Source organism: Diachasma alloeum, unplaced genomic scaffold, assembly GCF_001412515.2.
Source record: "Diachasma alloeum isolate Michigan unplaced genomic scaffold, Dall2.0 Dall_scaffold_00409, whole genome shotgun sequence".
NCBI lineage: Eukaryota > Metazoa > Arthropoda > Insecta > Hymenoptera > Braconidae > Diachasma > Diachasma alloeum.
This window is the reverse complement of record NW_021680548.1, coordinates 105,368-128,969: the sequence shown is the minus strand read 5'-3', so window position 1 is coordinate 128,969 and position 23,602 is coordinate 105,368. Positions and strand designations below refer to the sequence as shown.

The 23,602-nt window shown below is 38.8% G+C and overlaps 2 protein-coding genes across 5 annotated transcripts in view; one reads left to right on the top strand and one right to left on the bottom strand.

Annotated features, from left to right (window-relative positions):
* The window catches only part of LOC107042064 (N-terminal kinase-like protein), a gene marked incomplete at its 5' end in the record, with an annotated part of 139,881 nt that extends 124,621 nt beyond the window's left edge, over positions 1–15,260 (top strand). For all 4 annotated transcript variants that reach the window (XM_015262937.2, XM_015262934.2, XM_015262936.2 and 1 more), the window contains 1 exon segment: positions 14,471–15,260. In XM_015262937.2, coding sequence (XP_015118423.1) covers positions 14,471–14,604 — 134 coding nt within the window. In that variant the 3' untranslated portion in view covers positions 14,605–15,260.
* Positions 15,105–23,602, bottom strand: part of LOC107042066 (probable glucosamine 6-phosphate N-acetyltransferase) — a 95,271-nt gene continuing 86,773 nt past the window's right edge. Inside the window, exon 5 of the mRNA XM_015262938.1 lies at positions 15,105–15,572. Within this exon, the coding sequence (XP_015118424.1) occupies positions 15,336–15,572 (237 nt within the window). The 3' untranslated portion in view covers positions 15,105–15,335. The remainder of the gene's footprint in view (positions 15,573–23,602) is intronic.

Below are 23,602 nucleotides of genomic sequence, written 5' to 3'. Positions count from 1 at the left end.
AATTTAATTCTCCGTCGAAGTGCCCTTTTTTCATCCCTTAATCTCAATTAGGAAGGGAGAGGTGAATTTTTAATTACCGGGCGAATGGTGAAAAGTCAGTGTGCGCCGCGAAAAAATTATTTTTCTTACTGGCCCCTGACTTTCATGGCAGTTTTTAATTTTTTGTTACAGAGATTAAGGGATGAAAGAGGGTTAATTGATAGGGAATTTAATTCCCCGTCGAACTGCCCTGTTTTCATCCCTGTTTTCGTCACTGTGCGCCGAGAAGAAAATTATTTTTCTCACTGGCCCATGACTTTGTCGTAGTTTGTATTTTTTTGTTACAGAGATTAAGGGATGCAACGGGGATCGATTGATGGGGAATTTAATTCTCCGTCACACCCTCTGTGTTTCATTCCTTAATATTAATTAGCCAGCAAATGAGTCACCTGAAAAACATTAAGAACATGTTGAGGGCGAGGAGGACATAGGTTCCCCTCCGTAACTATCCCTGTGACAGCGGGACTGCTACTGCCGAGTTACCCGCACAGGCAGTTCGCCCAGCCGTCAGATTCGACCGTGGCGGCATCCCTCCGTTGGGGTCGAACTACTTTTGGCTTGGGGTCAGTCCAACCCCGAGATCTGAGCCTCTACTTTAGTCAATCCTCTTTGCACTAGGTCTTCTTCTTCTTCTTTATGGCTCTAGCTGCTTTGGCTACTTAGCCGTTATCCCTTTAGGGGACGTTACTGCGACCCGGTGGTAGGAAGATTGGTAAGGTAGAGAAAAGGAAACAGGTGGTAGATTTGACGCAGAAAAAGCAAGAGCTAAATTTTGCGACCCGTCTTTTTAATAAAGTTATAAAGAATATAGACGATTTTGGCATCAAGGGAGAAAATTAATTCATTTATGTTGAATTTAGTTATTTTTAATTTTTTGATAGATTTAATGAGAGTGAGTTGTTTTTTATAAATAAGACAGAGCCAACAAATGTAGATTAGAGTTTGGGATTTTTTGCATTCACAAAGTGGAGAGTTGATTGTTTTTTCAGGCTAGGCTTTCGTTTAGGTTGAAGTGATTGGATCTCATTCTGAAAATCATAGTGATTTGGGGTCGGTCGAGTAGTTCTTCATACCAAGGGCGATGCCAGCCTCTGTAGAAATGTTTAAAGTAATGATTGCTGTTGTGGTCTCCTCTTTTTCTGAGAATGCGAGATGTGGATAATTTCATTAAATCGTTAATGATTTCTTTGAAATCTGAAGAGGGGAGAGAAGTGTCTTGGAGGACTCCGGAGGTGATCACATCTTTAGCTCGTGTGTCAACCCCCCCATTACCGTGGATATTTTTATGCACGGTAATGAGGGGATCCAAACGAATACGACCTGAACACCTCGAACCTTGAGAGCGTGCCATTCGTTTAATATTTAAAATGTAAGGTGACATTTGGTGTTTTTGGTAGAGTGTAGTAAGGATAGCAGAACACTTAATGAGTCAGAAAGTATTAGAAATTCAGTGTGATTGATTTGTGGGATAGAGCGGAGGGCAGTGAGAATTGCTAATGCTTCAGCTGTGAAAATGGATGCAAATGATGAGATTTTATGCAGAACTTCGAAATTAAGGGAAGGAATATAGATGGCGTAGCCTACATAGTCCCCTATATTGGTCTTCGAACCATCTGTATAAATTTGAATGTGGTTTTGAAGATCTTCTTTAATGATGAGTTCTTGGAGCTTTTCTTCTGGGCAATCAGCAAATTTGGTCGCTATACTCATTGTGATATTAATAGTAGATTTGTGATTAATGAGTTCAAAGGAGTAATTATAAGGGGTGGGCAAAAGTTTGGAGTTGATTTTGGGTTTGTGAATTTGTAGGTTCATGAAGGATAGAACTTATCCTAAATCTTGATAAAGGGTGTTAGGGTCGACAGTGTCGAAAGCCCCTTTTATTTCCAAGAAAATTGCAGGAGTAAATTGCCTTTTTGCGAAGCCGGTGAAAATTTCAGTTATGAGTATAGCTAAGTTATCACCACAGGATATCAATTTACGGAAGCTAAATTGATATTGCGGCAGAATGTTTTGAGTTTCCAACCATCAAGCGAGAGTATTTGCAAATATTTTTTCACAAAGTTTGATGAAGCAGGACGTAAGAGCAATGGGTCTAAATTTATTTGGAACATTTTTTGGTAGTAAAAAGACAAGGAACTGGCGCCAATAGTCAGGAAATCGGCCCTCAGATTACTTCTTTGTATGAATCAGGGAGTTTATTAATTATCATATAGTCAATTTTGTCTAGGCCTGGGAAAGATGATTTTTTAGAAGATAAAAGGGCGTGATTGAACTCATTTTGGGTGAATTCCTTTTCAAGAAACTCATTGGGTTGAATGGGAACTAGTGGTGGAGGACAGGGGGGGGGGGATCGACACATGAACTTGTTTAACCGCTCTCTCAGAGTCCGAGTCCACAGACGACTCGTCCCCGTATCTACTGGAGTTTTTTCGTTTACCAGGGTGTTCCTCATGATCGGTTTCCATAATAGATTGATTTTGAGATAGGGGAATTCTTGGCGATGTCGAAAGAGAAGTGAGGGGATGCGATATGGTATCCTGCTTGGAAGCCATTGCGTGTGCTTTTAAGGTTTCGATTGTCATATGGGGATCAGTGGTGGGTATATTGTTCTCAAAATAGTATCTTCTATATTCGTCCCAAAGAGCGGCCTCAATCAGCTCCTGCTGAGCAGGTGATAGGACGTCATTAGGGGAAAGGGGATTGAAGAATGGGTCATCATGATCATTGAGGAATAGGGGGAATGGAGAAATGTTAGGATCAGGAAGATCATCGCGGTTTTGGGAAAAGTGATATTGAGAGTGGCTCATTGTATGGTAATTTGCTAAATTAAATGAGTGAGGGAGTGAAGCGTATAGAAGTTAATGAGAGGAAGGTAGGAGACCATGAATGAAATTGGAAATGGAGGTTTAGAGAAGTCAAGATGGCGACCCACGCCAACAAGCATGCCAATTAGCATGAGGTAGATAGTCTTGTTTTGCACAAAATTATGGTTGTAACTCAATTTTTCAGATTTTAGCACTAAACTACTAGGTAACTAATTTTTCAGCGACAGTGAAAAAGAAAAAAGAAATAACTCAAAAGAAACTAGCAAGAGAATAGGCCACTATAACAATAGTAGGTAAAACACAGAGCAAAGAAAAACACGTCCAAGCACTATGGTAGCTACAAAGCGACTCCAGCCACTAGGCCGATTGCGCGCAATTATCACGGATAACCACATACGACCAAGTATCAGGTATACAGAATACTATTGCGCACAATCGACGCGCATTGTAGATAGAGAGCGGAAGAGGTTAGAGAGAGGACGGGCATAAAGGAGAATTGTAATGGTGGGGGAATACTTGCCCTCGTGTGGTGGGACAGCGTGTACTTACGTAGATGAGCAGTTACGGAGGTCCCACTGTAGCGGGCTTCTATGAATCCCGGAGAATTTGTCTGGTGAAGTGGCGGAAGCACTGTAATTGTATGTGAAATGAATCGAATTGAAAATGGCGAATTAAATGTTATCTTTGAATTCTGAGATACTTTTTTCTTTTTTGAACTTGATATTGTTTCAGAAGAGGATGAAAGCTGAATGAGACCGCCGGCAAATTTCTCGGTGGTTATTTTATACCTCGGTAATAATGGATGTGGGGGAAATTGTCGGTGGAAACATTCTCAATGCATAAATTGTCGTCGGTTATTTTTTCGCGGAAATTTTGTTGCAAAAATTTTGTCTGCGGATCAAAAGTTACGGAACATTGATGTGGACAGATTTATCAGACTGCGCCTTCATGCTCAGGTGGCTGAATCTATCTCTCATAAAAACGGCAGATTTTCTGGAATTTCCTCAGATTCCAACACGTATCTCGAAACACAACAGACCCTTGTGACGTCCAAACGAGAAATGACCGGTCTCGTCTTACCAGCAAACGCATTTCCAACATCGATATCGACCGTATGATTGGCCGATTCATCTCACTCTGATTGGTCATTGCAATCAAACCTAACCAGAGGTAACGTAAACTAGCGATTCCAACTTACGCTCGTAATAATGTGAACAAGTGATGCTAACAATCCAGATTTCTCACAAATTTTCGCATCAAAAATCATAACATAGTCTTCTGATTGAATAAATATTTTTCTCGGACATCTCACATCCGTCCAGGCGTTTCCCGCCAAAAGGGAGAAAGTCACTGGAGTTTCCAAAATCCGGCTCCGTAAAGTGGCACCGCCAATTCGTTCATCGGGTACCTCCAAAGCAACGATATCATTCAAATGCGTCGTGGTCCAATTTCTCGTATTTGTGATTGCGAGACCCAATCACAACTCCAAATTTCCTTCTCAGCTCCTTGATCTATCCCTCGACGTCATCTAATGAGCAGTGAATCGATGCGATACAAAACAAATAAAATAATGAACAAACAATCCAGAATAATAGAAATAACGACTCTGGCCTCGCCAATAAGGTGAGTTCTCGTCTGGACATTTGGATTTCATCACCGAACGCTCGAAATAAAAATACCACGTTGAAATGCATAACGATATTTATTCGAAAGAAACAAAAAAAGTTGTCGAAATCTTTAAGGCTGGATTTACCTACAATATTTGGGGGAATTGGATAGTAATTGTAATTATTTATTTCTGAGATGAAACGTAGCTTGATCCATCCGCAAGCTCACTATCAATGGAATTGGCAGAAATAAAAAAGAAACAATAATAACGCAGAAAATAAAGATTGTATGTAATCCATTGAATGTCTGCTATTCGAATGTTGATTCATTTTTATTTGCAATATCCTGATTAATTATTCAATATGTGAATTCAGTAGAGAGGGAGTAGAATGGTTTCCTATATAAAAGTTAGACTGTCATTCATGTCATGTCATGTCATTACAAATATTTTCAGAAAAAGGTATGGGATACGTTTTTTGCAGGAAATTCCCTGTGAAAAAGGATTCTTGACTTTTCTTCTTGCAACCGACAGAAATTAATCAATGGAACAACCTGGCGCATTTGTTAGAAAACTCTATTGGATTTCTGCAGAACTTCTATTGAAAACTCTATTAGTCTTTCACCGATGCCATTGAAATATTGGCTAGCTTTTTCACATGTTTTATTCAGCAATGCTCAATAGAAATCATTTTGTAGAAAAAATCAAAAAACTTCATTTTTGTTTACCATTTATTCTTTTATCGTATATTTCGGTATTAGGCCAAAAAAAACTTTTTCATGCCTCTGCGCGGCAAATTCACTTTTTCCGCGCAGGTTAGGTTTTTCGCGGGCGTGATCTTGCCATACAGAAGCATGAAAAATATTGCACAAGTCATGCACCGTAAAAAAGACACGCTGACGAAATAAACTTCACCGTCGCTCGCCTTCGGCTCGCGCGGGTAAAGTTCGTTTGGTCAACAAGTCTTTTTACGCTGCTTGACCTGTAATATACTCTTCTGATGAATATGAGTTTGCCGCCCGAGCCGAAGGCTGCAATCATATGAGCTAGACAATTTTTTTAGGCCGTATGATGAACAATATTTTTTGTCATTCCGGCTGTAAGCACACAAAAAAAAATTACTTCTCACCAGTGCAAACCAGCAGAGATCCCCATTAATATTAAATTCCTGTAATATTACACGGATTTAACCCTTACATTATTGAAGGTTTAAAATATGTTGATTCAATTTTTCAAATAATATAATATTAATAATCTGATTTTTACGAATAATGAAATATTTAAAATTTGTTAATATGAGACTGTAAATTTACTATTGACAAGGAACCCTAGGGAGGTGTCCGCCTTTGATTTTGATGAAACTTATATATGTTATAGAGGAGTCAAAACTAAGGGACACGTATTTTTTCTTATCGGCTAATACGTGGATTTTGGGGGCAAAACTATCCTTTGAAGTTGGCCACTTCTCAGGGTATTTTGTCGTTTGCGTATATAAAGAGAATACTCAGACAAATATTTTGCCATGTAAGAGGAAGCTCATAATGAATGATGATTATGTGAATTAAAATCATCCCCAGGGGTTGAAATTTAGGGAGTGAGCTACCCCCACGAAAAAATTATTTTTCCAATTAAAAAAAAACTATTGCTCGGAATTTCATGGAACCAATTTCATTCGAAAGAGGATTCAAAAAGACAAAATACCTTTTTGCGTTTTTTTTACAGATTGCAATTTGACGGTGAAAAAAATTAATTTCTTGTAATTTTTCAATTTTGAAAATTTTCGTGGTGTAACACAAAGCTCGTGAGAACTGATGAGATTAACAATGAAATTCATCCTCGGGGGTGTTGAATGTGGGGGCCAACTACCCTCCTAGAAACCATTTTTCGAATGGAAAAAAAATATAATCTAAAATTTTATAAAATCACTATTCCCAACAGAATGAGAAAAATACGGAGTACCTTCTTCGTTCATTTTTTTTGTTTCTGGAATCTGAATATGTAGGCAAAAGAAAAAGCCATCGTCTGCATCTTCGAGAATGAAATACGTGTTCTTGAACATTCTGATGAAGCAGTGCGAGGGGGTAGTACTAGGAATGGATAAATTTGGCCAGTGGTCATGGAGAAGTCGAAAATTGTGTAGAGTATAAGAAATTAAAAATAACATACAATTGAGGTGGTTTTACTACATCGATGTTTATATGTTGATATGCAATATCGATTGGAATGTGACTCCTTTTGTTTAAAAATAAAATCATGGGGATAAATATGTATTTTTGGCTTTCATCTTTCATGCAGTTCAGTGTACGAAAATCTGTCGAGAAAAACGGTCTAGCAGTGAGTGTTGTATTTTGTGACCGTTTCATGATGAACATTAATCCAATCAACGTCATCAGACTTCTCATGGTAACATTTGAAGTTTTAAATATCACTGAAACGCCCGTGAACATTGCGGAATGCGAATTAGTGGATACTTTCCAAACGATTTTACTTCGATCCATGGAGGAATACAATTGTGTGGAAATGATTGAAGAAACATCCCTGGATTTTCAAGAGCCTTATAAAGATATAGAAATGATAGCGGTTGAAGATTAAGAATTTCAACCACAGAATAAAGAATCATCTGAAAGTTGTTCGGAAGATAAGGAATCTGTAGATTTTGACTATAATCGGAGAGCAGTAGAATTCTGGAGAAGTGCAAAGACGATCAAAATCTTTCTGTGGAAACAGTTTCGAATCGATTCAAAAAGGTGAAATCCAGTTGACAGTGACGTCGGTGGGCACACCAAATCAACAAAAGAGGGACATATATGAGGAAGTTGAAGTGTATTTCGGAGTATACATTGAATAATATAAACAACGCAATTGATGCGGGATTGATTCTTCACGACATTGATCTACACAGGTGGGCTCGGCATAGGATTTGATGACATTCGTTCACGGCTTCCCCATGGTGGTACATCATTTCAAGAAAGCACATTGCATCACATCTCGGAAAATTAACAAATTTGTCATGCGCAAGACATTAGAAAATCGAGAAACTCTACAGAAACAATCAGACGAATTTCTTCATAATGTTCAGCCTTATATTGTCATGTATGGACCGGAAAACATCTATAATTTGGACCAGAGTGGTATTCAATTGGAAATTCATTCAGGACGTACTTTAGCTGAAGAAGGCGTAAAACAAGTGGCATGTATAGTACAATTGATAACCTCGAAAACACATAGTTATACGATACAACCCACAATTTCTGCTGATGGCAAATTACTGTCACCTCTCTTCCTGGTTTTAAAAGAACCTTCTGGAACTTTAGACCCTATCGTGGAGCAGAATCTTTTCAGACCATCCAATGTTTTTGTCACTGCCTCAAAATCGAGGAAACTCACTTCAGGTAAGATAATGTTTAAGACACAAGAGCACTTGATATTCTGTATACATTAATCACGATCATTAAAATGTTCTTAATTTTTAGAGCATTTGAAAATCTGGTTGAAGAAAGTATTTTTCCCGAACGTTGGACCTAAAAGTCTACTGCTGATAGATTCGTGGAGTGGTCACTGCCCTGAAGCGGTACGAGAAGCAACACCTCCAAATAAAGAGTTATTACCTATGTTGATATCGAAAGGTAAAGATATCAAAATTTATTTCATCATGCTTAGTTTAAAGGTGGTTATATTGTTAAAAAAAACCGGATGAGTTTGAGAATCCCGTCGATTTTGCCATCGGGCAATCTTCTCATCCCCACTGTGACATTGTGGACTGTACCGATGTCGTTATATTTCGATGCTCATGATGGAAAAAATCTCTTTGTTTGTGGCATTTTTCTTATGAATACAATTTCTGTATGAATTATGATACCTAATATTACCTATCTAGAATATTGATAATTCGGGAAATGATACTAAAATCATAATATGTGCAAAAAATATATGCTATGAACTCTAGCATTATTAGAAATGTTTACTTGGAATCCCATTCTTGAATAATTACTATAATCATTGTCATATTTCCTTATCGAGTTGTCATCCAATGCTTGTGATGTTGGGAAGGCTGTCATGGCGATTCGTCCAGAGAAACTACATGAAAAGTAAATAGGCAGCAGATTTGACGATTTGCAAATTATTCGTAATCTACTCGGTGGGTTCGAATTTCGATTGAAGAAAACAAAAACAAAAAAAGCTACTTTGTAGCATTTCCTTAGGTAGCAAATAGGAATGATTTCATAAAATTTTAAACGATGTTTTTTTTGTTTTATCGCAGACTGACTTGTCAGGAGGTTACTTACCCCCCACATTCACCACACCAGGTACGAATTTGACTGTTAATCCTTTTATCCCACACAAATTACTAGACATTGTTTTTTTTGCCGTTAAATTGCAATTTGTAAAAAAATGCAAAAAAGGTATTGTGTCTTTTTGAATGCTGTTGCAAATGGAATTGGTTCCATAAAATTCTGAATAGGTTTTTTTTCAATTGGAAAAATAATTTTTCGCGAGGGTAGTCCACCCCCTAAATTTTAACCACTGGGGATGATTTTGATTCACATATTCATCATTCATCATGAGCTTCCTCCTGAGTATTCTCTTTATCTGAGTATTCTCTTTATATACGCTAATGACAAAACACCCTAAGAAATGGCCAACTCCAGAGGACAGTTTCGCCCCCAAAATCCACGTATTAGCCGATAAGAAAAAATACGTGTCCCTTAGTTTTGACTCCTCTATAACATATATTAGTTTCATCGAAACCGGAGGCGGACACCTACTTAGGGTTCCTTGTAAGTAAATAATTCAAATTTTTTAAATGGGGATTTTCGATTACACAAGTAATCGTCAATCTTCCCACCTCAAATTATTGATTGATAAAATAGTTAAAAATTTGAATATTTGAATTGATGATACTTAATTAATCAAAAAATTTCAAGGTTGATGTTATCTATTTAAGGGCTCCAAAAGTAATCGTAATAAAATATTACAAATTTGGCTATCCCTACAAACCAGTACATGGGGGAAGTTCACTTTTGAAAAATTCTAAAAATACTCGTCCCAAGCACATTTTGTGTCCTTGGATGAAGTCCACATCTGCCGATAGAGTAGAAATAGTACTGGGAGCAAGTAGCTTCACCACTTTTTGCCAGTACTTTTTGTACTTTTCCCAAGACCAAAGGTATTAGTGAAAAGTAATTTTTCAACTTCTCTCAAGTACTTTTAGGACTTAATTTCAGTACTTCGAATTGATTACTTTATTGAGAAAAGTGAATATTATTTGTGGATAGAATGGGCTTTTTTGCGCATTTTTGTAAATAGAAATCTTCAGCAGAAGGTATTTTGTAAGAAAAATTCAATAGATTGCGATTTTTATGGATGCTTTCGAGAATTATTGATATGCTAAATTATTATTATTTGGTATTATTATTATTGTTTCTAAATTTTAGAAACCGTCATTTCTAATCTTCAGTTTTCTAAAATCTAGAAACTTTTTTCTAAGTTTTAGAAAAAAATCAACTCTCACATATAAAAGCACCCCATGTATACCCCCCTCCCATATAACCTCCTCCCATGTATAACCCCACCCCCTTTCCATATATGAACCCCCCATATACGAGCTCTCCTCCCATAAATAAAATAAGCCATATAAACCTCTCCTCCCAATAATTAAGCCCGTCCTCAAGAAATCCCCATGTACGAAACCCCTCATATTCTCTACTCACATCTGAAACTCCCGATATTTGGACACCTCTCCCTATATATGGGGCACTTACGCCTTTTGAATACCTAGGCCGCAATTTTTTAGTTCATTTTGAACATTGTCTAAAATTAAGAAGAATTAAGCATTGGTTTTAGAAAATATTAGTTCTTAAAAACAATCCCCAAATTCTTCAGTTTTTATGATCCCACCAAGGATAAAGAGCTTCAGAACAGGATTTTCTAAAATCTAGAAACTAGTTTATACAGCTAACCCACTTTTTTCCTCTGTGCACTTATATTGAGCTTATTTGGTACTTTTGAAAAGAACCAGCCAAATTACCGACGTCGGTGGCCGAAGTGGCTAGGTGCGAGCCTAGTGTGCGAAAGGTTGTGAGTTCGATTCCCGTGGAACCGATTTTTTCAACCGGAGGCTCCGGCGAGCGGGAGGTCACTAATATAGTGACCCCCTGTACCGGCATGGGTTTCCTGTGGTTTCCCATGCTACTCCTATGTTCTATAGGAGTGCGAATGCGGTGCAGTGTAGAATCCACAGCCGCATGCATAGGGTTGGATAGGGCCGATTAGCCAATCAGAGGGCAGAAAGGGCCGGAATATAAAAAAAAAAACCAGCCAAATACTCAGTACAAGTACTTTTTTACTTGTCCCAAGTAATAAAATACTTGTGACAAGTACTGAGGTACTTCTCACCAGTACACAGGTACTTGGTGCATGATACTTGCATCAAGTTATTTTGTGAGTACGAGGAAGTACAAAAATGTGCCTTTTCCCCAGAAATCCCTTGGTACTGAATACAATTACTTTTTCTACTGATCAAAAGTAATTTTTTTTGGGAGCAGCGATTCACGGACGCGTAGCTTTGAATGTGTAAATTACCAGTTTATAGACGTTGTGCGCTTAGAGTCTTTTACCTAACGAGTTAGTAAATTACATTTTTGGCGAGTGTGAGGTTTACCGTCACATGTCATTTACTATGAGTTAATTAAAATTTTTTTATGACACAAAGCCCGATAAACCGCAATTCTAGTGACAGAATAGTACATTATTTCATCGAGCGCTAATACTTTTATCGCCGTGTGACATATTAGTATATTTCGATACGAATGAGATGGAATTTTCACGAGTGTGAAGTTGCATTGAATTTTCAGAGTGTGAAATTTTCACGGGTGTAACAAGGCGAAGCCGAGGGCTGCCCACCACACGAGTTGAAAATTCCCGTCTCACATGTGTCCAACAATATTTTTTGACAGTGATGTTACGTTCAACGAGAGACTGAACTGTGCCTTTTTCGTTTAGAAGTCAACGAAAAGACTTTTCGCGTCTAGTGCTACAGGGGTTTTCGGCTCGGCGCGCGAACCTTCCACTAGCCGAAAACCCCCGTGGCACTCGACATGAAATATACATGACATGACATGAATATTATGTCATTGGACCCGAAAACCACGATCTGACCGACCGAATCATGTATGAAAAAATCCTATGCGATATTCCTATAGCGTATTCTATAGGATTTCCTATAGCATATCTTATAAGATTTTCTGTAAGATTTCATATGAGATTTTCAACAAAGTTTTCTATAAAATTTAGGGGGAATTTAGGGTCACAATAAGGTTCAAATATGTCATATAGGGATCATGTGGGGGTCATATGGGGGTTATATGATTTGAAATGAGGAAATAGCTAGTAACCGAATAGCTCAGTTGGGAAAGCACCCGATGCATGATCCAAAGGTCCCGGGTTCAAACCCTGGTTTGGACTATCTACTTTTTTCAATAAAAAAATTTTCTGGTCATTCATATTGAGAATAATTTTGGTTCCCCTCCTACCTCATCCAAATCCCATCCAATCATTTTCCTATGACGTCACAAAGATGTGGAACGCTATATAAATTCTCATCTTTAATGTGATGGTAATAGGAGGATAAAATGAACTGAAGATCATTTGATCCTCATATTACCATATGACCCTCATATGGTCCCATGTGATCCTCATATGGCTCTTACATGATCCTCTTACATGACCTCTATATGAACCCCATATGACCCTCATATAATCCTCACATGACTCATATGACCCCTACATGACCCTTACATGACCTCCATATGACTCTTGACTCTTATGACCCTAGATTTCATAAGAAATCGTATTGAAAATCTTACAGGATATCCTGTAGGAAATCGTATAAGACATCCTGTAGGAAATCCAATAGGAATAATATGTGTAACGAGATTTTCTCGTTACGGTAAACTGTTTTACCAACGCGAAAAAACCATGAGTCAAGGATGGTTATAGTGAGGGCAACAGTAAGGAACGACATCTAACGCCAGCTGCAGAAGCTGAGCGAGAGATGAGAGTGACATCGAGCGGCGGTTCAAGTGAACCGCGCGTGAGGTGAATAGACCAATCAAATAATGCCAAGAGGCGTGGTTTGGGTGAAACCATGCTTCTGAACATTATAGAGAGGCTGTCGATACGCTGTCGCCATATTTAGAAACTCGCCCAGCTGTGTTTGGGGAAAATGGGCCAACGTACTGGCGTTCCAACTGGGCGATTCTAGAGGCGCTATCGACTTAGACTATAGTCTATATTCCCTATAGGGACCAACGGCTAGGTGAGCTGATTGGTGGTGGTGGGGTAACGGATGACCCACCGCCGCTGAAATGTTCAGACTAGGGGGGGAAAGCCCTAGTAGATTTCGAGACAGTCGGTGACAGGCACTGGAGTTGAGCGGATGGTTTTCCGGTTACTCGGCACAGTGGTTAGTGGCATTAATCCGTATGGATTATGGGGGTCCGTTGTGAGGACAAGACCGAAACAGCGAGAGAATGGGACGCTTCGGCGTCCCAAATAGAATGATCGGATTACTTTGAGGACGTGGGATGTTTTAATTCCATATTCTCAGGGATCCATCACTTCGGATGAAAGAAGTGGTGTTGGCGTGGATCCGTGGGTCAGGAGTTAGGCTGACTCCTGGAGGCCCGATCGCACGTGCCTCCACGACGAGTAATCTGGGTGTTGGCCCGCGATGATAATGCTTTTACCGAGCATTGAGGTTTAGTTGGGGTTTGCACAGGTGGATGAGAATAAGTCTCCGGATACCTGTGTCGCATGTACCTCTCAATGTTCGGCGCTCCGAGGAGTGAGAAGGATTCGCAGGTAATGGTCGACCTCTCCAGAGTTGAGCCACTCTGGAGAGGAAAGAAATACGTGAGAGGAATGGAAACATCCTCGGCGAAAGATACATGGAGGAATGGCTCCTGAAAGATAAGCTTTATCGAAATCTCTCGCCTGAAAAGACGAAGATCGATCGAGTGAATTACTCCTAGTATGGTGGACCTCGCCCACTCTACCGTATTACGCTGATGCTGGCTCGGCATATTTAGTCCCGCCACGAGAAGTCCTCAGGGTAGACGAGTTATCCTCTGAGGCCGGTTTACCGTTGGATTCTCCATGAAAATCCAGCTGGCGCCCAACAATGGAGCGATAGAGAAGATGCCAAACTAGTTTGGGATATTTGCTGGTGAAGCACCGGCAAAAATCTCTTACATATGATAGGGGATCCTGTAAGAAATCCAATAGGAAATCCCATAGAATCTTTTCATACGTTAAGATAGGTTAGAAACTCGTGGCAAATTACGTTCTTGGCGAGTGTGATTATAACCCTCACTTTTAGTTCAAGCTGCCAACCTTATATTCACCACAAATCGTCATTTACCAACTACTGAGGTAAATAGTGGATTTCGTCATAAGACAGAAAAAAACTTTTCTGGTAAATGTGGGTTTGCATCTCAAGTTGAAGGCGAGGCTTGTAATCATATGAGCTAAAAAAGTTTTTCTAGGCCGTATGACGAACAATTTTTGTTTTCATAACGGCTGTAAGCAGTGATTTCCTGACGTGTAAAATACTACAGTCAGTTTGCTTGATTTCTTCAATAACAGAAAAAAAAGAATAGAGTGAAAAAAAATTGCAAAATTTATGTCGAAGAATTTTTTTAGAAAATGTCTCAATGAAAAAGTTATTTCAAACAGTCACATTCTATCGATTTTTTCTATAAAAAAGTTACTATTGGCTATTTTCTATTAAAACAAATGTATGGGAAAACTCCGGAATTTATCAATAGGATCGGTGAAAAATTCATAGAACTTGCAATAAAAGTCCAATAGAATTTACTAGCGAATCTGTTCTCATCAATCAATCCTGATTAATGAGAACTCCCCGCCTGAATTTCCTCCGTTCTCTCGAGACGACAATATAAAATTTTGGAGAAATTAATTGTTTCTTCCGTTGTAGGAGGATCTGGAACTAGCAACAAATTCGAAGAAGCAAGAAGGAAACGTGAGGAGAGGAAATTAGCAAGACAACGGCAAATGGAAGCAAAAAGAGCGGCAAAACTGCGGACTACGACTGCTGCTAAGAAAGTTTAATCTATTTTTGCGATACCTGCCTCCAAAGTTCACTTTTCGAAACGGTTTAGTGTGCGTAAAGTTCGTAGGTCGTGCATAAAGTGGATTCCCTTGAACGTTACGCACTCCGTGCACAAAAATAACCAATTTACGCCCACTACCGTTCCGAACAGTGAACTCGGCAGGTATCATAAAAAATAGGATGTGTTACGCGTGCGTGGGAAAAAGTTGTTCTTCATGCACTTGTAACACAACATACTATTTTTAAATGATCGATGAATCCATTCAAGTTATAGTAGATTACATCAATAGGCTCACAAAGTATTTTTCAGCAAATTTGATTATAATTTTCACCTTTGGCTGGAATTATAAACTCAAGTTTGTCAGAGAATCTTTTGGAGATCATGTGATACAGACGATTTTAAGATTCTGGGCCCAAAAGCTGCCATCCAGCCGAGCGAAGCGAGGTTAAAATTGCAGTTTATGGGACCAGAAGACTTAATAATTAATTTAGCGTCATCTACATTCTCAAGAATAAGTATATTATACAACTTAAATAAGTGGATGATTATTATTATTATTGAATAAACATTTCCATGTGTAAGCATTATTAGAAGATTCTTAGAAAATTCCTAAGATTCTCAGGAATGAATAAAGGTGCACTAGCGAGATTCCAATCTTTGGGCCACATAATATCTACTATAGCACGAACCGAAGACTACAACCTCTCCAGTATGACAATATATCGAAAATCATAATCGAGATTGTTCAGTAACAGCCTCAATCCTCATGTGCATAGCATTCGCATTTCCTGGTTCTCGTTTGAAGCCCAAAGTCTCGTAAAATGGAATTAAGTGATCACGACAGTCCAGAGATAATTTGTAGCACTGTAGACGTTTGGCTAACTGAGCAATTGTTGTTACTAACAATTTTCCAAGTTGTTTGCCTCTGTAGGATGTGTTCACGACTACATCTTCCAGTCTTCCTTTCTGCGAGGGGTAGAAAAAACAAAAAATTTTAATTAATAAATTTCAAAAATTTGTTCATTTCTCTTAAATTTTTTTGAATGTGACAATAAGAGGAGAAAGCAAAGTACCCAAAGGAACCCTTTCTGTGTAGCAAAGTAAGAATTACAAGAAAAAATACCTTTTTTGTCACTGGCCCGATAAACCGCGATTCTAACTTCGTTTCGCTCGGTTAGATCGCGGTTTTCGGGCCAATGGCGAAAAACTACATTCATCACTCGGTCCACAACGTTTTTTTTGACGAATGTGATTGTAGTATGATTGTAGTGTGATTGTATAAAGCTACAATCGTCAGGAAATAGGTTGTGGACCTTATGATGAAAATTACCTATACTTGTTTTCAAGAAAGGTTCCTGGAAAATCCTATAATTTCCTTCCAATGCTACTACGTCCATATCAAAAGGGCCCACTTTGTTACATCTATTTTCCGAGAAATTCACATTTGTATCTTCGTAATTCCCACTTGTACCAATGATAAATTATTTTACTGATCTTCTGTAACGACGTAATCTTCCACCCTATCGTTTTGGGGGTGAAATGTATACAGAATCTTATCAATATTATCGGAGTTATACATAACTCCATATCGGCAGTGGGCCCTCTTCACGTGAACGTCCATGAGTCGTCCATAAGCTTACTCCGTAAGAGTTTGCATACATTAGGTCGAGATATTTTTTCACTATTACAACGTTCACGTTGTACCGAAATGTACCTTTTCTTTTACTTGTAAACGAATAGTATATTTCAATACAAGTGCGACGGATTTTTCACGAGTGCGAAATTGGAAGTGCGAACCGAGGTGAGGGCTGCCAATCATACGAGCTGATAATCTCTTTCGGTCATTTGCCAAGCTATTTTTTGTTAGTGATGTTAAATTCAACGAGTGGCAAACTATGCCTTTGTTCGTTTGCAAGTGAACGAAAAGGCACTTTTTGTCATTCCATCGTGACAAAAAATATTGTTCGTCATACGGCCAAAATAGTATATTTCGATACGAGTCCCGGACTCATAATTTCCAATTGAAGGACATGAAAACCGTTACACAACTCATCCCTTGTAATGTATTTACGTGTAAATGTCTCGAAGACGCATTTTTGCTTGCGAAGGGAAGCTTTTTAATCGTTCATTTTTATGATCTCCTAATTTCGCTTGGAAATGACGGAGAATGTCATGAAACGTCAAGATATGAAATTTTTAGAAAATGGGTGTGTGTATGTTAGTGTGCGGATTTTTCGAAATTTTTTTATAAATTTCCAGGAAAACTAACAGAGTTGCGAGCCTATTCGACAGAACCGAGAGACCGTTATTTTTTTTGTTATTAGTCTTTTTAATTCTTCATCTCTACCAATTTCCTTGGTAATAAGCTTCCGAATGGATCTGTCGCAATAGTTCTATGATACATTACCGTGAAAATCCTTCTTGGAAAGTTTCCTATATTTTTTTCTATGCCAATGTCCGTTATTATTTTTATCGTTATTTTAATTTATTGGAATGGTAAGTTATTTATTATTTCTAAGATTATTATTCTTCATAGCGAGAGATAATATATCTATAATCACACTTATTAAATTAATACATATTCTATTTTTATTTCTTTGTTTGTATGTTTATAAATTTTTTCAACAGTCTCACTTGCCCCAAATGTTTTCAATGTAATCAATCTGTATCCACCTGCATGGTGGATAGCAAGAACATAATTGAAAATTACGAAATCGAAAATTCACTCTCAGAACATCTGACCCTTAAAGCTTATAAACTAAAAATTTTTGATCGTTACAAAATTCGACCCTCAAAATATACGACCCTCTACACATTCGTGTCTATCACAGTATTAACCCTTTCTGTTACCAAGTCTACAACACGCTCAATACTCTTCGCATCCCATATTTTCTGATGAATGAAAAATTATAAATAAAATATATGATTGAAGCTACAGTATTCACCTTCCCAATGGTGTAAGTCCGATTGTATTATCTGCCATAGTTTCGGAAATATTCAATTTTGAAAAGAGCCGTACGTTTTTGCATGGGTCGGTATGACATACCGAGCCCGTACGTGAGGGGTTAAACACTGCCATAATATGAAGCAAAAAAGAACATAATTTTATGGTAGATGACGTGTCAAGTCGTACAGATTTGAAAATTATTAAAAGAATGACGATGTTTCATTTTTTGACAAAAACTATTTTCAGTTAAATTGCTCTATCCCAAAATTGGAAATCAAACGAACTTACCTGTAAGTGACGTTCGATTGTAGTTGTATGAAGGCTCGTTCGAAAGGATTACAATCTTTGTAATAGCTGGTAGTACCGCCGCTTATGCAAGGTCAATTCAAAAGTTTAGAGAGCAATTTGAAAAAAGTGCGCCCCGAGGGCTTGGTGGTGCCCTCTTCGATGCCTTAATTTTCATATTGTTTAGAGTCCTACAATAAATGAAAAGCGTAAAAATATGCATTTATAAGGGTGGGTTTTGGAAAAATTATTTTTTTGGGGTGGGTGCTTTCGTGCTTGACCCAAGGCCCAAAGGCCCCAGCCAGCTAGGTTTTGTTCCATCATGAAGAGACTGTTGTCACTTTTGTCATCTGTAAAAGAAGACCAACAATTTTTCAATGCACTGGTTGTCTTTGCCTCCTTCGTGCAAAAGTCACCAGCCATAAGCCAGCAGCAACGTGAGATCGCTCATGACGATGACACGTGGCCCGTGGAAAGTACAACGTAGTTTAGAAAAAATTACGACCAAATTTTTACCTTTCGAGGTTACGTCGCTGGTGCGTTCCCGTTTTTTCTACAATTTTCTCATCTTCTTAAGAATTTCTTCTTCTCAGACATTTTCTCCGTTTCTCTTCTTATTTTTAGACATTTTGTACTCAAAAAAATGTCAAGATGATAACAGTAATTTATTATTTTCGGAATTTTAATGCTCTCTAACATGTGTCTCTACCAAGCACAAAAAACGTTATGAAAATTAAGGCATCGAAGAGGGCACCACCAAGCCCTTGGGGCGCACTTTTTTCAAATTGCTCTCTAAACTTGTGAATTGACCTTGCATAAGCGGCGGTACTATCAGTTATTACAAAGATTGTAATCCCGAGAACGAGACTGAAATATAATGAGAATCAATCAGCCCAAAATTTCATGGCCGTGGCTAAAGGTACTATGCGTGAAACACGCAAGGTCTGCGTATTATACGCAGGTCTTGTGTGGTACACGCAGGTCTTGCGTATTACACGGAGGCTGTGCGTATTACCCGCAGGTCTTGAGTATTACATGCAGGTTCTGCGTATTACACGCAGGTCTTGCGTATTACATGCAGGTCGTGCGTATTAATTGCGTATAATACGCAGAGCCTGCGTGTGCTACGGAAAACCTGCGTGTTATACGCAGAGCCTGAGTGTAATACGCAGTGCCTGCGGGTAATACACAAGACTTGCGTGTAATACGCAAGCTTGCGTGTTTCACGCATAGCACCTTCAGCCACGGCCTTGAAAATAATGTGCAGAAATAAGGGTTAGAGTTGAGGGTCAAAATGAGTTAGAAAAACTAAGGTAAAAAATGAGTGATTTCGGGCTTCTAACATTCGTCCATTGGAATTTGTTTTATGAAATGCATGGTAAATTAATGATTTATTGAGTTACTCGTTCAATAAACGATTAATTTACCATGCATTTATAATTTATGTATTGAGCAAATTTGCATATCGATAAATTAATATATAAATCAATAAATTTATGAAATCAATTTATAAATCAATTTATTATGATTATTTACGTCTCTGACAAGACTCCAAAATGGTGTTACATTTTTTATCTTCATCGCTACACCGATCTTACATTGACAGTGGATCTAACACCTCGCGGGACTTAAACTAACCTAAAGATTTTAAAATCAGATCCTTTTCCGATCTTAAAGTTGCACTCTTAAAATTTGAGGTCTGAACGGCGTGTTCAGATCGGATATTGATCTCATGTTAAGATCAGATATTGATCTGGTTTTAAGACTGTTTACCGAACTTACGATCTTAGATCTTAGTTTCAGACCACACGTAAGACCGGAGTTTTTCCAGTAATGTAATTGGATTTTGATTGGATGCTGAGCAAAATTGTCTCAACAGATTTCTTGTTAGAAGGACGGAAATTTCCAAATTTATTCATTTTTCCCAATAACCTGGGTAGAAATTCAACCGGGGATTCAGCCGCAACTCGGGTGAGCGCGAGCTCAGCCTCGGCTTGCCGCTTGACCCGAGTTCACGCCGCGACACGCCGCTCCATACCGGCTCACAGTCGAACGCTCATCAGACGGCATAACCCGGCACTTGAGTTTGAGCTGTGGCTCAACGCTTAGAACTCAGCTCCGATTGAGTCGTGTCGTTTCGAGTGGAGGGTGGAATAGAATGATATTTATGCATTTTTAGAATATCGATTTAAAATTTGAATACTTTGGAAAATCAAGAAAAATCGAGCGGAAAACACTTAGAAATCTTACGCCTAAGAAAATCTATAGGAACATAAAAACCTATTTACTTTCTTGCACCAAATTTTACCTTAACAAAAAGACTCTATGAAGTTGCATAATCTCCTATAGAATCGGCGCAAGAAACGAATAGAATTCTAATAGAACTTCCAGAGAATTCTCATAGAATTCCAATAGAAATTTAATAGAAAGCGCTAGGTTTTTCTGTTGAATTTTTTCATGCGTGTTATTTTGGCATACCTGTATTCAACATTTCCCTAATAAATCGTAGAATATTCTTAGAACTCGTAGGCCTATCGAAAAATGAAGAATATCCTCTCCTGTAGCGTTGATAATTAATAATAAAGGTTCGTTAACGTTTTTCAAGTGATTATTTTTCTTGATTTTGTTTGTTGTATTCGCGAGAAAAAAGAAAGTTTTGACTACGTTTCAGTGAATTGTTCTACCTTGTATTTTCAGATTAATCCCATTCGATTAGTTAACATCACGTTATTTCTGATGAACTTGTGATTGTTCATCTGAAAAAGCATGCCATCTTCACATTTATTCGATTGTTTTTTCACTCAAATCACGATGCCATCGGACCTGTCAAATCATTATTGAGGTTAAGTATACTGGGATTGAGTAATTGGAAATGAACCTGAGGTTGAGCAGTGGCCATTCAACTAAAGCCCGGCGAAGCGTTTCGCGTAATAGTCTAACGCTGGGCTGTCAGCGCATGACGCGGATCAACTTCGGGTACATGTGACGCGCATGGAGTTTATCCCAAGCTGGGGCGGAGTGGCGTATTTCTAGCTGGGATACGGGTTCCGAGCCGAGCTCGAGCGGCTTGATTTCTACCCGGGAAACAGAAAAATGGGAATTGTTCGGAAACTTGTTTGTTCGACCCGTAATGGGTCACACCCACTCCAGCCCATACGCAATGGGAGCGAGCGAAATGAATTGCTCCTCGCACCCCAATTTTCATCTGATTTAAACTTTTTTTTAGCAAAATTTTCGTTAGATTCCATGGAATAGAACTAGGTGTTTTTTCAATTATCTCAATTAGATCACAGAAAAGGTAATTTTTTTTAGGATATTCGGTTGTACACCGAATTATTTTTCGGGCTCACGCACTATACACGCTTGCACACACTAGCTTCGCTCGCATGCTTGCATGGCTTTGCCCACAGCAGATCTGCTCTCTCACCACAAATGACCAGTGGTCTCTCATCTCTGACACCTGAGGCGCCACTTGATGGACAGGTGTTGTGTGAACACCCCCATTTAAATTGGGGCACGTTGGGACCTTCGATGATTGACATCTGCCACCTTGCGGTCCATCAATCACTCTCATTTGCATTTCGGTTATCGTACTGTGTACATATCGCCCTGCGAATTGCTATTGTTCCGCGTATTAATGGCCCTGCATTATTTAATGCTTTGAACTGCATTATTTATGATTATGACCCGCATCAATCTCTCGATCGTCTCGATTAATCAACTACTGTGTAAACATTGACTTTATTATAATCAAATTGACTGAGTTTGATCAACGTGCTTCGCGTGTTTCTTGACGCTCGGACTCCTCCTGTTAAAATCCATTTGGTTTTCGTCCATCCCTTAAATATTCCTTCAGATCCAGATCCGGCATCGAATATTGGTGTACTCATGTTTTCCTCCTTTTATACCGTCCTTAATAGAAAATTGCCTTGATCGATCGATGTTGAAAACTCGGTTCGAGGTCGATCCGTCGAGCTTCGAGGATTGAGACCATTTCAACCTCGGACCGAGGCTAGCAATATCTCAGGGGAGCCAGCTCATTTTCACCACGTTACATGAGCCTATTCGGGGCTCGAAATGCTAAACTAAAGCAGTAAAGTAATTTCTAAATTGAATTTCCAGTTCTTCAGGGTGCTAGTCACGAATATGACGACCATTTTACGCCAAACCATGCGTCGTCTATTTGCTTATGACAATTTCATTGTTTCAAATGAAATATCACAGGAATGGTTAGGGATCGGAAAAAAAGCTTCGAACAAGAAATTCTCGTAACCTGAAATAATATATTGTGCATCAAGGGCGGAAAGTCGTGTTTTCCCGCCCGAGGTGCACATGCTATTTTATGCCTCTAGGGACGGAAAACCGCGATTCTAACCTCGCTTCGCTCGGTTAAATCGCGGTTTTCAGTCCTCGAATCATAAAATATCGTGCGCCACACGGCAGTAAAAGTATTTTCTGACGAATGTGATTATAACCCTCGCCTTCGGCTCGGGGTATAACGTCACATTCGTCAGAAAATACTTTCCGTCCCGGCGGGCGCAAAGTTACATTTCCCTCCCGCTTCGCGGGAGGGAACTCTGACTTTGCGCCTACGCCGAGACGGAAAATCGCGTTCTAACCACGGGAAGTAAAATAAAGGACCCTCAGCCGCGTGCTTACCAACCTCGCCTTCGGCTCGGCTGGTAATTGCACTGGCGGTGAGGATCCTTTATTTTCCCTCCCTAGGTTAGAAATATACTATTTACTTCCTAGGGGCACAATATACTATTTTGACACGCCTGCAAAGGAAACTTCGTATTTTGCTCTTTAATGAGCGGGAGGAAAGTACGAACTTTCCGTGCAGGTGTGTGAGAAAGATACATATTTTGTCATACAACTTATCATCTATCTCTCGTAATTAAGAAGCTATTGTCGAGGGGAACTAAGCGGGTGACGCGCGTGTATTTTCCTGTGGTTGGAACACACTTCGGTCAAATCTGTAGAAAATGAGTTGGAGATAAAGAAAAATGTTTTTATATGATACGTGCGTGTAACTGCATGGGTTTCAGTTGACTATAGTCAACTGGAAAGTAGCGGGTTTCAAGCGCCTACCCACACTCAACTGAAACCCGAAATAACGCATGACGCGCATGCGCATCACCTATTAAAAGAGAATAACAAGGAAGGAAATCTAACCTCCGAATAGTGAATACATGGAATGACCGAAAAATGAAAAGGTGATTTTCGAAGCAGATAAAATGAGCCAAAATCGTATAATTCCTGATAGTGATGAAGAGTTAGGCAGTGAGGAGAATTTATTTACTGATGAGGAGGAGTTTATTGGTGATGTGACATTTGAAGAAAATGGAAATAAAATATTCTCCAATGAAGCAACAGCAGGATCGCCAAAAACTCCGCAGAAGAGAATCCGTTGTGATGATTTTGATAACAACAACGAAAATCTTCCATCAGATATTTTAGCAAATGCCCAAAAGTCCAAAAATCAGAGGCTACCAACAACTTTTATAGAAAAATGTAACGTTTTGTATAAGATTTTTTTATAATTATAACTTTCTTTTTTTTGCGAATTCTTAATGATTTGTTGCGTGTGGGGCGAAGCCCCCCCCCTGTAGCGCCTCGCTACATCCACACTGAGACGCGTATCGCACCGCTCTCATNTCCAAAAATCAGAGGCTACCAACAACTTTTATAGAAAAATGTAACGTTTTGTATAATATTTTTTTATAATTATAACTTTCTTTTTTTTGCGAATTCTTAATGATTT